The sequence below is a fragment of the Lepisosteus oculatus genome, chromosome 27 (assembly GCF_040954835.1).
Source record: "Lepisosteus oculatus isolate fLepOcu1 chromosome 27, fLepOcu1.hap2, whole genome shotgun sequence".
NCBI classification, from domain to species: domain Eukaryota; kingdom Metazoa; phylum Chordata; class Actinopteri; order Semionotiformes; family Lepisosteidae; genus Lepisosteus; species Lepisosteus oculatus.
The window spans coordinates 10143032-10159062 of record NC_090722.1 but is presented as its reverse complement, the minus strand read 5'-3'; the positions used below and the strand labels follow the sequence as shown (position 1 = coordinate 10159062).

General features: G+C 54.1%; 2 protein-coding genes across 3 annotated transcripts; both read left to right on the top strand.

Moving 5' to 3' along the window:
* The first annotated feature begins 12 nt into the window (after window positions 1–12).
* On the top strand, window positions 13–15748 carry LOC138225228 (C-X-C chemokine receptor type 3-like). Of its 2 annotated transcripts, none has more exons than XM_069184665.1 (3): window positions 13–105; window positions 12404–12784; window positions 13221–15748. In XM_069184665.1, exons 1-3 carry the CDS (start codon window positions 85–87, stop codon window positions 13956–13958), a joined length of 1140 nt encoding a protein of 379 aa, XP_069040766.1. In that variant the 5' UTR covers window positions 13–84; the 3' UTR covers window positions 13959–15748. The 2 variants fall into 2 exon arrangements, with proteins under 2 accessions (XP_069040766.1, XP_069040765.1); XM_069184664.1 differs by lacking the exon at window positions 13–105 and adding an exon at window positions 9861–10818.
* cxcr3.1 (chemokine (C-X-C motif) receptor 3, tandem duplicate 1) lies at window positions 22–7344 on the top strand. Its single transcript, XM_069184663.1, has 3 exons — window positions 22–105; window positions 5262–5642; window positions 5790–7344. Exons 1-3 carry the CDS (start codon window positions 85–87, stop codon window positions 6531–6533), a joined length of 1146 nt encoding a protein of 381 aa, XP_069040764.1. The 5' UTR covers window positions 22–84; the 3' UTR covers window positions 6534–7344.
* Window positions 15749–16031: the final 283 nt, after the last annotated feature.

The following is a 16031-nucleotide window of genomic DNA, read 5'->3' as shown; positions in this document are numbered from 1 at the left end:
TCGCGGGGAAACTGGAATATTCCTCCCTGACTTCCGGCCGCCTGCCCAGCTGACCTGCTGACCTGCTGACCGCAGCCCGGGGCGATGGACAGCTCAGACAGCATGGTGAGTCTGAACTCCTCTCTCCTCTCTCCACCGCCGGTGACACTGAGCTTCAGCAGGTGCCGGAGTGTCCGCTGTCTCCTCTGGCTCCCCGTCAGCCCGAGCGCAGCAGCGCGGCGGGGCTGGCCGAGGAGAACTGACCATGCCAGTGGTCAGAGTCCCGAGCTCGGCAGGGACAAACCTTCTCTGGGCCCGTCACGTCTCGTGCAGCGAACACCTGCCATGTCAAAACACATGAATGGGCGCATACCACTATACCACTATCCTACTATACTCTGACACGCTATAACACTGCTGTACCACTACACTAAACCATGCTATACTGTACCTCTATACCACACAACACTACATTGACAAAATATAACTGGTGCTGCACCACTATCCTACACTGTTCACTCCAGTAACTCCAGTACCACCAGTACCATGCTGTACCTCTATACTACACCACTCTATACCTCTATACTATCCCACTGTACATCCACACAATATAAGTGGTACTATACAACTATACTACACCACGCTACACCACTGGTACTATACTGCTATACTACACCACTCTAGACTACAGCGCTTTGTATAACCCACATGAAGCATCACACAGTAGGTGCAGGACACACATTTATTGCAGGGCGCTGTGTCTGGGGCTCCGAGGTGGTTTGACACTCTGAGATCATCACACACTAAATTTAGACAGCTTCTAAATACAGTTCATGTGCCCATTATAAAACCACATCATTTGCTGAAGTGAGACCAAGGGCTGTTGGTAACTGCGATCACACCCTGTAAATCTGTAGTTTTTCTCTGCGATTCCCAGCCCCATCAGGAACAGACCCTACCTGACGGGGCTCTGTCAGTGTCACCCACAGCCAGTGTCCAGAGTGACTGCAACACAGCTCTCTGTGCCTTAACCTGATCTCACTGGGCTTTACTGCACTGAACTGGGATTTTACCCTGATGTCACTGGGCTTTACTGCACTGGACTGAGATTTTACCTTGATCTCATTGTGATTTACTGCACTGTACTGTGCTTTTACCCTGATCTCACTGTGATTAACTGCACTGTACTGTGATTTTACCCTGATCTCATTGTGATTTACTGCACTGTACAGTGCTTTTACCCTGATCTCACTGTGATTAACTGCACTGTACTGTGATTTTACCCTGATCTCACTGTGATTTACTGCACTGTACAGTGCTTTTACCCTGATCTCACTGTGATTTAGTGCACTGTATTGTGATTTTACCATGACAGGACAGTGAAGCTCATGTAAAATAAACCTTTTCGTGTTGGCAAATATACACACGTTTATACAGAAAAATATATTTCTGTTTTTATTTTTACTGCGCTGAACTGAGATTTTACTCTGTTCTCGGCAGGAGTTCTCATCTTCATGCAACTTTTGGTGTTATAAGGGAAGACATTTTCCTGTCTCCAAAATCGCCTGAAATTAATTAACTAGAACGTCTTATCTCCAGAGCTATAAAACCACTGACCAGTCGGCGCCGCTCAGTAGTAACGGGACCGAAACAAATGTTCACCCCGAAGAGGCGAAAGTGAAGAAATCCGGCTATATCTGCAGGAGGAGATGTGGGAGAGCTTGCAGGTGATCTACAGGACAGCCGTGCTGATCATCTACTCACACTTATCATACGCACAGGGGCAATGCGGCATAATAATAATAATAATAATAATAATAATAATAATAATACCACCTAACACAGCCCCACCTGGATCATTCACCAGTCCGCTCCCCACACACCAACTCTCGACGGGGAGGAGAGCAGAGTGATGGAGCCAGTTCAGATTATTAGGAGGCCATGACTGGTAAAGACCAGGGGGGAAATTTGGCCAGGACACTGGGGTAACACCCCTACTCTTTTAGAGAAACGCCCTGGGATTGTTAATGACCACAGAGAGTCAGGACCTCGGTTTTACATCTCATCCGAAGGACGGCGCCTTTTCACAGTGTAGTGTCCCCGTCACTATACTGGGGCATTAGTATTGTCATTTTATTCTGCGGCTCCTGGTTCAGCCCAGAAATAAACTTTCTGATGTTGCGTCACTTCTCCACTTGCCGCACGTACAGTAGATGTGTTTATTCCAGTCTTTCTGTCTCAATTCCGCGACGCGCAGACCATGGCTACACCGGCGCCTCTTCTGCATTCCAGTCCGAAATACGCAGCGGCAGCACAAACGCTGACGGGCTGGTAAAGTGCTAAAAAAAATCAATATAACTCAATCGGGGGAAATTCCCGCTGGTGTCAGAAACGGTTCAAAAACGTCCATTTCGACGTGTTTCAAAAGGAAATGCGCCATCAAACGGAAAACACACTTAAACAGCGAATCACTAAAAATACAGACATTTGCTTCACATTTGAAGCCCGCAGCTCGACTTCATTAACATAAACTGTTACACAACATTATTACTATTATCATAACAGTGCTTCTGCAGAATCAACGCGAGCTTCTAAATTTTGCTGTGCAATCAAAAATCCCCCCAAATTGTGATGCTTTTTCAAAAAATGAATTTTAAACTACTTTATAGACATAAACTGGAGTCGCATATTGTGGATTTACAGTGATCCAAGTTAAATATGTCCTTACAAGGGCCTGAAAAATAATTCATCTGTAGACTCAGAAATACATTAATATAAACGCATAAAAAGCAATAAATATATTGCTTAATTTATTATTTTAAAGTATCATTTAGTATAGGAGTGTCATATTCAAACCCTCCAATTAAAGACGAGATGAATCTGAGGCCGGGCTTGTTGACAACATAGACGTGAATACTGATCTCTTAATCTGAGTTTTATTTTAATTTACTTGCATGTCCAAAATAAAACCGTGATATATTTAAAAATAAAACCGTGGTGTTGTTCCATCACCAACAGGAAGGCATGAGAAGCCATTCAGAAGCCGTAAACTTGACGACTGACGGGCGAGCCGCAACGCAGTACACGCGCTGTAAGCAATCACAGCGCGCAGGGGTGTCTTCTGGTTCCTTCTCTTGCGGTGTTCTTACTGACGCCACTAACCGCCTCTCTTCGGACCCCTGACCGGGCTGCCAGCGGCCGCGGGTCCGAGGAGGAGCAGGTGACGGCTCAGGCGAAGGAGGAGGCTCAGAGGAGGACAGGAGGGCGGCGGTCGGGGGGCGGGTGGAAGATGTGGGAGAGCCCTGTCTTGCGTTCGCACCGCCGGCGCCCCGGGGAGGCCGCAGGTACACGCAGAGGACCATTCGCCTTGTTTCCCCCGCGCAGCGTCACCCGGTGGCCTCGGCCTGGGCGGGCTCCACCCGAGCCGGGCCCTCGCTTCGGGGGAGAAGCCCCAGCGCTGCAGCCGTTCATTTGATTGCATTTTTGTTTTTTGTTTGTTAAAAAAAGAAAATCGACGGGCGGTTCGTCATCGGGTTGTCGGTTTCAGTCGCCCCGCCGTGCCTGACTGTGAACGGCGTAGCCCAACGCGTGGAACGGGACCAGTATACTGGTGTTCGGGTGTGGCTGTCGTGCAGTCGCCGGCCCGGCCCGGCCGCTGGGCTCTCTCTCTCTCTCGCCGGTGACGGGGGGAAATTTCCTCCTCGCCCTGGGTTTCGGAGAAGTGACTCATTCCGAGAGCTGCGTTCAGAAACGCGTGCCGTGCAGAGGACTCTCGCACCCAACGCCGGGTTTACTCGTCAGATTGAGCCATACTGGTTCCACAGATGACTGGAGACCCAGCCCCCGGAGTGCACTAATTGCATTCACCACATCATAGTACCTTAATCCACAGATTGCATCAGACTCTCCAGATCACACGCTAGATATTCACCACATCATGACCACTCTGTTCCTCTTCTTACTCTGAATCTGTTTCCCATATTGCACCACTCTTAATCTCCTTATTCGCTCCACTCCTGGTTCCGAGCTCAGACCCGTTCCCTCAGCTTCCGGACAGCAGGTCCCAGAACCCCCCGCGGCCGACAGCCTCCTCCTCCCAGCAGCGCGGACACGCGTGGAGCTCGTAGGGGTCGCGAGAGCGCCGTGGTGTGATTATAAAGAGTCCGGCGAAGAGACAAAGACGGTCGCTCCCTGTACAGAGCGAAGTGTGGGGCTGTGGACTGACCACAGAACGCGAGGAATGTCGCTCAGAAATCACTTTTCACCGGGGACACCGGCATCCAAAACTGCCTGGCTTCTCCTCCTGGCCGGCGGACGAGGAGCCCCGAACCCTGCTCAGGAGCAGGAGGCTTGAGACAACTGCCACGGGAGGCGTTTGAGCTCGGCTGGTATCCTAATGATGGTGATGACGTGCAGCTCTGCGAGATTGACCTGGCATTATTATCCCTCTCGAACTTCAGTTCGAAACTTCCATTTCAAGACTGTCAACAAAGTGCCTTTGTCGTGTCATCTTTTTCAGACAAGAGAGACGCAGTCCCTGTGTGTGCAGTGCATGTAATACTGTTCTGCAGTGTGTGTGTGAGGCAGAGTCACTGCACTGTTAACTCACACTGCTGGATAGAGACACACAGTACAGCCCCTGTGTGTGCAGTGCATGTAATACTGTTCTGCAGTGTGTGTGTGTGAGACAGAGTCACTGCACTGTTAACTCACACTGCTGGACAGATAGAGACACACAGTACAGCCCCTGTGTGTGCAGTGCATGTAATACTGTTCTGCAGTGTGTGTGTGTGAGACAGAGTCACTGCACTGTTAACTCACACTGCTGGACAGATAGAGACACACAGTACAGCCCCTGTGTGTGCAGTGCATGTAATACTGTTCTGCAGTGTGTGTGTGTGAGACAGAGTCACTGCACTGTTAACTCACACTGCTGGACAGATAGAGACACACAGTACAGACCCTGTGTGTGCAGTGCATGTAATACTGTTCTGCAGTGTGTGTGTGAGACAGAGAGTCACTGCACTGTTAACTCACACTGCTGGACAGATAGAGACACACAGTACAGACCCTGTGTGTGCAGTGCATGTAATACTGTTCTGCAGTGTGTGTGTGAGACAGAGAGTCACTGCACTGTTAACTCACACTGCTGGACAGAGCTCATGGTTGTGATCACGATCATGAGTGTGAGTGTGTTCCTCTGCCCTCCTGGGCCTCACTGTTCCTGTCTGCCCAGTCCCGCTCTCCCACTGCCTGTCTGACTCCCAGCTTTCCCCCTGCAGGACGATGGAGGAAAGATCACCCTATTCGATGAGGATTTGTGGAGCTTGTTCGACAACGACACTGAAAACAACACCTACGACGACTCCTGCTGTGAAGACATGGGGGACGTCTGCACCCAGGGGGTCGGCCTCGGGTTCCAGAGGCTCTTCCTGCCGGCGCTGTACTCCGTGGCGCTGGTGCTGGGCGTGCTGGGCAACGGGCTGGTGATCGCGGTGCTGTGCCAGTTCCGCAGGGGCTGGAGCGTCACCGACACCTTCATCCTGAACCTGGCCCTGGCCGACACCCTGCTGGTCGTCACGCTGCCCTTCTGGGCCGCAGGGGCTGTGAGGGGCTGGATCTTCGGCACGGGCATGTGTAAGATCCTGGGAACGATCTTCAAGGTGAGTCTTGAGACTGGACAACAGGGTTGATGTACTGGAGTGTCCAGTCAGTGTGTCTGTATTAACCCCCCTCTCTCAGTGCAGTGTTAATGTACTGGAGTGTCCAGTCAGTGTGTCTGTATTAACCCCTCTGTCTCCTTCTCTCAGGTCAACTTTTTCTGTGGCATTTTCCTCCTGGCCTGCATCAGCCTGGACCGCTACCTGTCCATCGTTCACGCTGTCCACATGTACTCCCGCCGCAAGCCCTGGGCCGTGCGGGTCAGCTGTCTGTGCGTCTGGACGCTGTGTTTCCTGCTGGCTGTGCCCGACCTGCTCTTCCTGGAGGCTCTGTCAGATAACCGCCGAGGGGGCAGGGTGGAGTGCTCCCACAACTACCTGCGCTTCACCAACAACTCCAGCGACTGGCGCCTGGCCTCCCGCGCGGTCTACCACGTGATGGGCTTCTTCGCCCCCTCGCTGGTCATGGTCTACTGCTACGCCTGCATCCTGCTCACTCTGAGGAAGTCGCAGGGCGCCCAGAAGCAGAAGGCCATCCGGATCATCCTGGCCCTGGTGGTGGCCTTCTTCCTGTGCTGGACGCCCTACAACCTGACCCTGCTGGCCGACACGCTCCACTCCCAGAGCAACATCAGCGACAGCTGCGGCCGGCGCACGGCCCTGGACATCTCCCTGGTGGCCACCTCCTCGCTGGGCTACCTGCACTGCTGCCTCAACCCCATCCTCTACGCCTTCGTGGGCGTCAAGTTCCGCCGCAACCTGCTGGAGCTCCTGCGCGCCCTGGGCTGCAAGATCAAGGGCCACGCCCGGCCGAAGCCGGCCTCGTCCTCTGCCACTCGCCGGACCTCCATGTGGTCCGAGTCCGGGGACGTGTCCTACTCCACCGGGATCTGAAGGAGGGCAGGGCGGGCAGCGGGGAGAGAGGGGGGAGTGGGAACTGTCCGCGCCTGGGGGCAGGGAGGACAGCGATCCAGGCTGGGAGTGGTATCCGTCTGTTAAACCCATCTCTGCCTGTGGCCCCCGACCTGGGCGACGTCTCGCCAGAAGCTCTCTGGCCCAGACTGGCGGGGAGAGTCACCCCCTGCAGTCTAACCCTGAGGAATGGCTTTTGGAGAGCAGACACCAACTTAAGCAGAATAAGAAGAATGCAACAAGTCCTTAAGAGAAACCTTTTTTTCTTAATTTTTAAAAAGTTACTTTTCTAAAAATGTCAAGGAAATGAATGCCAGGTGCTAGGGATACTGTGTTTTGTATCTGTGGGCTCAGTGCCAATCTTTTAGAATATGAATCTATGCTGTACATTGCTGAAATGTAAATACATAATATGCTGTATATATGTGTTTCTGAAGCTAAAATTGTACCTTTATTTCTTTTAAACAAAGATGTTTGCACAAAACAGAGCAGACTCAGAGACTCAGGCTCAGATTCAGGCTCAGGCTTAGTCTCGGAGACTCGGAGACTCAGGCTCTGTGCAAAGTCTGACACACAAGCTCATTAATGGAGGTGACCTGTATCACAGGGCTGTGGGGGAAACTGGGTTATCCTGCTGTTGATTGCTTGAGGGGAGGGGATCGCATTTAATGGGGTAGAGGGGTGGCTGGGGTCTCTTGACCTGTTGCTAAATATATATATATAGTGCAAAATATATCACTTTTCTATGTTTCTTCCACACATTTGAGCTCAATAAAGTCTAACTATCTTTGCCCCCTGTGTATCTCAACGCTGGCCTTTATGGGGAGGGGGGGGTTAGGCTGGGAAAGAGTGAAGGGGGGGTCCGACTCTTTGGGATCTCCCAGGGAAGAAGCCGGAGGAGATTCTGGGATCGAGGAGCTGCACCGGAGCCACCGGACAAGAAGTCCAGGGTGGAGAGCAGGGAGATCCGGTCATCCCGAGACTTTCCGAGGGTTACGGGACTTTGTTTCGGTTCCAGGCGCCCTGTCAGAGCTCTCCCCGGAGAGAGGGACACGTCGGAGGAGAGGCGAGAAACGCTGATGTGTTTCTGAACTCTTCACCCTCCTGGCACCGATCGTATCTGTCTCTCCGTATGACTCTCTCATTCTCACTCTCTCTTTCTCTTTCTTGTATTTCACCTCCTTTCTTCTCAATGGGCGAAGGAGCTCGGCGGCAGTAACAGACCCGAGCCGGCGGGGGGTTACCGCCAGCGCCCTGGGGGCGGCTGCTGTCCTCCGTCCCCACCACAGCGAGGCGCACAGCGGCTTGCTGAGATCAGGACAGGCTACACAGCCTCTGCTGACGAGACAGGCTCACAGGCTCACAGACAGGTGCACACACACAGGCAGACAGGCAGAGAGACGGAGACAGGCTCACACACAGGCAGACAGGCAGAGAGAGAGACAGGCTCACAGACAGACAGGTAGAGAGAGAGAGAGACAGGCTCACAGACAGGCAGTGAGACGGAGACAGGCTCACACACAGGCAGACAGGCAGAGAGAGAGACAGGCTCACAGACAGACAGGTAGAGAGAGAGAGACAGGCTCACAGACAGGCAGAGAGACGGAGACAGGCTCACACACAGGCAGGCAGAGAGACAGAGACAGGCTCACGCACAGGCAGACAGGCAGAGAGAGAGAGACAGGCTCACACACAGACAGACAGGCAGAGGGAGAGAGAGAGAGAGAGACAGGCTCACAGACAGGTAGGCAGAGAGACAGAGACAGGCTCACGCACAGGCAGAGAGAGAGAGACAGGCTCACACACAGACAGACAGGCAGAGAGAGAGAGACAGGCTCACACACAGACAGACCAGCGCCCACACGAGCAGACCGATGGGGGCTGACGGGACAGAAGGGTCTCTGGGGCAGCGCGCTAAACCACACCAGACGGAGACAGACTGAACATCGAGGCCCGAGATTCAGCTGTGCCCGAGAGAGCAGCTGCTCGCCGGCTCGCCTATCACGCCAGCGATCTCGCTCCGCTCTGCCTGACTTCCTGCCACGGCTTTCAACTGCAAACCCGCAGCTCCGCGCCCGGCTGCAGCCAGCCCTGTCTGAGAGCCGAGACTCATAGCGCCGTATCACTGACGATAATCTGCACCCCACTTCTGAATGGGGTTTCTGTCATAATCTTCTTCTCTCTCCGCACTTTCTTCAGCAGGAGCTTCACAACTTCTTCGCTCAACGCCATCAGGCTCCTCTTGTTTTCTACGGTGGCAACCGAATATCGGTGCGGTCCGGGTCGGTGCAGCTACATGAGGCTTCCTGTGAGGCTGTTGAAGCCGTTACTGTGGCTGTGCGCTTTATGGATGACAGCCTCCAATCTGGTCACAGTCTTTACACAAACGGTGGTGGGAGGGTGGAACAGAGTGCCCAGGCACGCTGCTGATTGAATACTCTAAAGACACAGCTGGAGGAGGTCCTCCAGTCAGGACAGGAGGCTCTTGTTTACACAAAGGGTGGCAGGAGTCTGGAACAAGCTGCCCGGCCAGGGTGTTGAAGCCGGTTTCTTTCAGCTGTCGGCTGGGTGAGTTCCTGGGACCAGCTGACCACTGACTACCCAGCCTCCTCCTGAGGGCTCTCAGAGCACTCAGCGCTCACACAGGGCCCTGTGCTGGATCTGGACAGAAATACCTGCAGCTCCTTCAGGGTCCTGATACCTCCAGTGGTGCCCACCAGTTTGAAGACTCGATGATATAGCGTAAAAATACATCAGCTTTATCTGATTCAGGGCTGTGGGGCAGCCGGAGTCTTATCCCAGCAAGCAATGGGCAGGAGGCAGGGTACACCCTGGGGGCGAAGCCAGTCTATCGCAGGGCACACACACACACAGACACACACGCTCACAGCAGGTCCAGTTGTCCCAGAAGCCAATTAACCCACCAGCATGTCTCTGAACTGTGGGAGGGAACCCATGGGAACACGTGGAGAACATGCAAACTCCACACAGACAGCACCCCAGGAACTGAACCCAGGGCCCCAGTGCTGCCGGGCTATCCCATCATTTTAATTTCACATGCCAATATAGACTCGTCTGCGCCTAACCGACACGTCACCCTGCGTCTGGGGGACTCGGAAGACAGGACAACAGCAGCTCGTGCGTGGGAGCACCGGGAATCGCCGGGCTCGGATCGCTCCCGTCTAAATCCGTCGGCAGGTCCGGTCGCTGCGAGAGCGGCGTCTGTTCCCTCGCGTTGCCTTGGCGCGCCGCGCCCTCTGCTGGCCGGGAGGAGGAGCTGCGCGCCCGCCGGCCGCCCGGTGAAGCACCTTCTCCCAGTAGCGGTCCTCGAGTTTCTATGTAAATATCTTATGATCTGTCTGGATTGTAAATGCCTGTAGATTCTTTGTTTTATGTGAACTGTATTTGTTGTGCTCTGACTGCGACACTGATTGTGCTCCCTGTCTGTGCCGAGAGCGCGCCTTGAGCTGAACTGAGGAACGAAGTGCTGAAGATGAGCCCTCGTCTGGGAGGGCAGACTCGCCGCTCGGCACCTCCCTGTCGGACTTTCCGTCCCGACAGAGGAGGAAGAAGTTATGACAGCCGTGAGATCACGCTTAAAAACACCATTTGCTCTTGGCCAGACGACGCGATCACAGGTACAGTCGTCCACAAGCAGGGTCCGTCTCCTCCAGAGACTCGGGCTTTTCGAAGGCTTCACGGACATGAAATCGCCAGATTTAAATATCACCTTCCCCAGTTTTGCGATGGTATCCAAATTATAGTCCATCTCGTGAATGGTGTTTTTTTCTTCAGTATTTTTCGTGTTGTTTTTTTTAAGAAAAGACGAGACAGCAACCGGGTGGGCTATCACTGTCACTCGGAACCCCAAACTCAAAACTTTATTTCTTTATTTTATCGTCGAACGCAAAAAAGAAAGTAAGAAAATAAATAAACAAACAGAAACCGCGGTACGTTCTTTGCGAAACATCGAAAAATCCGCGGAAATTATTTTTTGCCTTTGAGAAGAGAAACGCGTCATCTTCTGTTGAAAAACGAAACCCACAGTTTCCAGTATTTCGTGCCTGACTGGCAAAGAATGAGCAACAGACGAAACTAAAACACGCTGGTGAATGAGGGCTGCATCCTCTCTCTGTCCCGGGACCCCACTCGAGTCAGCCTCACGCCACGGCTCCCCTGCTCGCGGGGAAACTGGAATTCCGCGCTGACCTCCGGCCACCTGCCCTGCTGACCGCAGCCGGGGGCGATGGACAGCCCCGACAGCGCGGTGAGTCTGAACTCGAGATGAAATTCGGCTTCATTTCCTCCCGCTCGCGGCCCGTCCAGCTGAGCCCGGAGGGAAGCCCGGGTCCCGGCCTCGGCAGCGTGGGCAGGCCGCTTGTCCCAGCCCCCCGCCACGCTTGGCGTAAAGAAAGACCCTACCTTTATGGGCACGTCCCCACAGTTCCAGCCCGTGTCCGCGGGGTTCTGGTCTCGCTGGTGCTGGACAGCTGGAGGCTGTCCTGTCCCGCTGCGCTGTGGAGACCTGTCTGACTCGGAGGTGTCGACACACCTGTGTCGAGTTCGCGTCTCGCAGTCTGGAGGGGTTCAGGTGGGGCCAGTGCGGGACCCTCCTGGGAATCTGGGAATGGGTACCTGGATCTGCTGTTCCGCCAGCCTGTCCGGCCGTCCCTGAGGTTTCCCTGGAAGACGGCAGCCCCTCCTGTGGCCGGCGCTGTGTCCCCTGGCGAAGGCGCGGGAGGGGACGCCCAGGGCGCCGCGGCCCGGGGTCGGCGGGTCGGCGGGTCAGCGCCGCGTCCCTGCGGGCCCTGGAGCCCCGTCTGCGCGGCGCGCGGGCTGCTTGACCTCTGGGTGACCTGTGCTCCCGGGGGCCTGCCGTTTCCTCTTCCTCCTGAAGAGCTGGAGCGCGCGCGGCCGTGGGGGGGGGCGGGATTCTCCAGGCACCCCGCAGTCCTGGGCGGCCGGCTCCAACACAGTGATCGCCCGTTTGGGGTTATCTCCTGATCACCGGTCGCCCAGCTGCTATCCCTGTGTAACACTTATCATCCGAACCGGGCTGGGAAGTTCTTCTGGAGCTCAGGTAACTGAGGCATGTGGAGAGACAGGGAATGGTCTCTCAGGCTCTGTCGGGGGCTGGGGGTCTCTCTGCAGGTCTCTCGTAGTTCAGCACGGCGTAGTTTAACAGACCAGTTATTGTGCCTGTGGGCATCAAAGTCGGACGCCCAGGCACTTTAACTGGATGCTGTGTGATTAATGGCCATTGTGTGTCTCCCAGATTAAGTTGCTGTGTGTCTCCCAGGTGGGGCTGTGTGTGTCTCCCAGGTGGGGCTGTGTGTGTGTCTCTCCCAGGCGGGGCTGTGTGTCTCCCAGGCGGGGCTGTGTGTGTGTCTCTCCCAGGTGAGGCTGCTGTGTGTGTCTCTCCCAGGTGAGGTTGCTGTGTGTGTCTCCCAGGTGGGGCTGCTGTGCGTCTCCCAGGTGGGGCTGTGTGTGCGTCTCCCAGGTGGGGCTGTGTGTGCGTCTCCCAGGTGGGGCTGTGTGTGTCTCCCAGGTGAGGTTGCTGTGTGTGTGTCTCCCAGGTGAGGCTGCTGTGTGTGTCTCTCCCAGGTGAGGCTGCTGTGTGTGTCTCCCAGGTGAGGCTGTGTGTGTGTGTCTCCCAGGTGAGGCTGTGTGTGTGTGTCTCCCAGGTGAGGTTGCTGTGTGTCTCCCAGGTGGGGCTGCTGTGTCCCCTCGTGTATAAAGTGCTTTGGGATCCTTTAGGATGAAAAACGCTGTAGAAAAGCAAGGAATGACAGCCGTCATTATTGTCACCTGTCTGTCCGTGAGTCTGTGGGTCAGGATGTGTTTCCCTGCAGTACGATGGAGGAAAGTTCACCCTGAACGACGAGGATTTGTGGGGCTTGTTCGACAACGACACTGAAAACAACACCTACAACGACTCCTGCTGTGAAGACATGGGGGACGTCTGCACCCAGGGGGTCGGCCTCGGGTTCGAGAGGCTCTTCCTGCCGGCGCTGTACTCCGTGGCGCTGGTGCTGGGCGTGCTGGGCAACGGGCTGGTGATCGCGGTGCTGTGCCAGTTCCGCAGGGGCTGGAGCGTCACCGACACCTTCATCCTGAACCTGGCCCTGGCCGACACCCTGCTGGTCGTCACGCTGCCCTTCTGGGCCGCAGAGGCTGCGAGGGGCTGGATCTTCGGCACGGGCATGTGTAAGATCCTGGGAACGATCTTCAAGGTGAGTCTTGAGACTGGACAACAGGGTTGATGTACTGGAGTGTCCAGTCAGTGTGTCTGTATGAACCCCTCTCTCTCAGTGCAGTGTTCATGTACTGGAGTGTCCAGTCAGTGTGTCTGTATGAACCCCTCTCTCTCTCAGTGCAGTGTTAATGTACTGGAGTGTCCAGTCAGTGTGTCTGTATTAACCCCTCTCTCTCTCAGTGCAGTGTTCATGTACTGAAGTGTCCAGTCAGTGTGTCTGTATTAACCCCTCTCTCTCTCCCAGTGCAGTGTTAATGTACTGGAGTGTCCAGTCAGTGTGTCTGTATGAACCCCTCTCTCTCTCAGTGCAGTGTTAATGTACTGGAGTGTCCAGTCAGTGTGTCTGTATTAACCCCTCTCTCTCTCAGTGCAGTGTTCATGTACTGGAGTTGATCCCCCTCTTCCTCCTTCAGATCAGCTTCTACAGCAGCATTTTCCTCCTGGCCTGCATCAGCCTGGACCGCTACCTGTCCATCGTTCACGCTGTCCACATGTACTCCCGCCGCAAGCCCTGGGCCGTGCGGGTCAGCTGTCTGTGCGTCTGGACGCTGTGTTTCCTGCTGGCTGTGCCTGACCTGCTCTTCCTGGAGGCTCTGTCAGATAGCCGCCGAGGGGGCAGGGTGGAGTGCTCCCACAACTACCGGCGCTTCACCAACAACTCCAGCGACTGGCGCCTGGCCTCCCGCGCGGTCTACCACGTGATGGGCTTCTTCGCCCCCTCGCTGGTCATGGTCTACTGCTACGCCTGCATCCTGCTCACTCTGAGGAAGTCGCAGGGCGCCCAGAAGCAGAAGAACGTGCAGCTGATCCTGGCCCTGGTGGTGGCCTTCTTCCTGTGCTGGACGCCCTACAACCTGACCCTGCTGGCCGACACGCTCCACTCCCAGAGCAACATCAGCGACAGCTGCGGCCGACGCACGGCCCTGGACATCTCCCTGGTGGCCACCTCCTCGCTGGGCTACCTGCACTGCTGCCTCAACCCCATCCTCTACGCCTTCGTGGGCGTCAAGTTCCGCCGCAACCTGCTGGAACTCCTGCGCGCCCTGGGCTGCCCCAGCAGGGCAGCAGAGAACAAGACAGAGGAGGAGGAGGGAGAGAAAAACTGTGTTGTGTACAGAGCCGGGGGAGAGCAAGTCAGAGCCGGGCTCTGAGTCAGGGCCTGGGCGATATTTCCCCCACGTGCTGGAGAGGGAGGGGGGAGACAGAGGGACATCCGGCTGAGCTCGGCGCTGGTCTGTACAGGGCGAGAGTGAATCTGGGCTCATGAGGACAGTAACTGGTTCAGCTCAGTCCCTGAACTGAAATGGGAGAATTATACATAGTAAAATGATCCGTAGCAGAATGAAATAAATTCTGAAATGAGATTGTAGATCTCTGCATCCTGCAATGACAAATGAGGGCACACACAGGTCCCAGAGGGGTCTGCTGAGACTGAAGTCTGACTTGCGCAAACACACTGTTAGACCCTTGTCAGGAAACCACACGACTGGAGGCTTCTTTATTGCAGTAAAGACAGGAGCTTTACTGCAATAAAGCCCATTTTCTCAAGGACAGCAACAGGCTTGTAAGTGTGTAGATTGGAAATCTTTCCTTACAAAAACATACAGGATTGCTCAGAAAGGGTTTGTGGCCATATACAGTACAAAATCAGACTGTTCAACTTGGCCAATCTGCCAGAGTCCCACACTGTTCCCACTGTAGTTAGATCAGACACAGGACACGAAATCCACACCACAGGTCATGAGACCCTGACTGTCTGGAGCACAGAAACACATCTAGAGGAGTTTCATTTTGTAGCAGAACGAGCACGAATGCTGAATGTCTTCGATATGCATATATACTGCACACGTATGTGTCTACATGTGAGTAAATCTGCACATTCACACGCTCACACTCATACACACACGCAAGGACAATTTGAGACTCCATTTCACGAAGTCAGCTCGTCTCTGGGGGCTGGGAGGAATCTGAAGCACCAGCAGAGAAACTCGGGGAGAACATGCAGACTCCCCCCAATCCGCAATCACACCCAGCCGACAGTCTTACACAAATTCAGATAGAATACACAGATTCCACCCAGACTGACTCCTCATCCTGAATCACACCCAGCAGACAATCCTACACAGAACATGCAGACTCCCCACAGACTGACTCCCCAATCCGCAATCACACCCAGCAGACAAACTCTCACAAACTCGGGGGGAACAGGCCGACTCCCCACAGACTGCCCCCCCCCCAATGGGAATCTCAGCCGTGAGGTCGCAGCTCTGTCTCCCCTTTGAAACGTCTCTGCACCCCAAAGCATGTTGTTAAATATCAGCGGATACTGTTGTACTACTGACAAGCTCCTATACTGTTAGATTATAACAATAAACTGCACCTCACGCTACAGCTCTGACAGATGAACAAACTCACCGGTCCGGTCCGATTCGCTCGGCACATCACACCGACCCAGAAACGGCATTTCTCACCAGGAGGCCGCTGTCCCTTAGGAACCGGGTCATTCTGTCCTGTCCCGTCTTTTCTCAGAACCGGGCCCTGTTTCGTCACTCTGTACTGCCTGACACTCGTCTTTTCACAGAACCGGGTCCGGTTTCGTCACTCTGTACTGCCCGACACTCGTCTTTTCTCAGAACCGGGTCCGGTTTCCTCATTCTGTTCTGTCAAGTCTTTTCTCAGAAAAATTGGGTCCAATTTTGCTTTTCCCCACTGTGTGCGAATTACTGATGTTTTAAGTGAGTTTCGCTCATTTTAAAAATCACAACATTGATTTAAAACACGATTGAAGCTGAACAGAGCGGGTCTCTGCCCTCTTGCGGTGGGAGGGCCGTATTGCAGCAGCGGTGCAGTGAAATTCTTTCTAACGGAAAAAAGTATTCGTTTTTCTCACGTAACTGTGAATGGAAACAGTACATCTCACAATAAAACCTTTCGTTTCAAATGTCTGGAATTTATCTGAGCTGTAAACATTTCACAAAGACGTACAGTCTCAGTCACCTACTCTCACACACACAGTCAGAAATACATGCACACACTCTCCCACACACAGTTATACACACACCTACACCCTCACACACACCTACACTCTCACACACACTCACAGAAATACCCAGACACATGCCTGCACTCTCTCACACACCTACACTCTCACACAGACACACCCAGTATACACACAGACACACTCACAGAAATACCCAAGCACACACCTACACTCTCACACAGAC

Coding starts and splice junctions, on each gene's coding strand:
- LOC138225228 (XM_069184665.1), top strand. CDS start 85: ATGGACAGCTCAGACAGCATG. Junction 106..12,403: donor TGGACAGCTCAGACAGCATG/GTGAGTCTGAAC, acceptor GTTTCCCTGCAG/TACGATGGAGGAAAGTTCAC. Junction 12,785..13,220: donor TCCTGGGAACGATCTTCAAG/GTGAGTCTTGAG, acceptor TTCCTCCTTCAG/ATCAGCTTCTACAGCAGCAT.
- cxcr3.1 (XM_069184663.1), top strand. CDS start 85: ATGGACAGCTCAGACAGCATG. Junction 106..5,261: donor TGGACAGCTCAGACAGCATG/GTGAGTCTGAAC, acceptor TTCCCCCTGCAG/GACGATGGAGGAAAGATCAC. Junction 5,643..5,789: donor TCCTGGGAACGATCTTCAAG/GTGAGTCTTGAG, acceptor TCCTTCTCTCAG/GTCAACTTTTTCTGTGGCAT.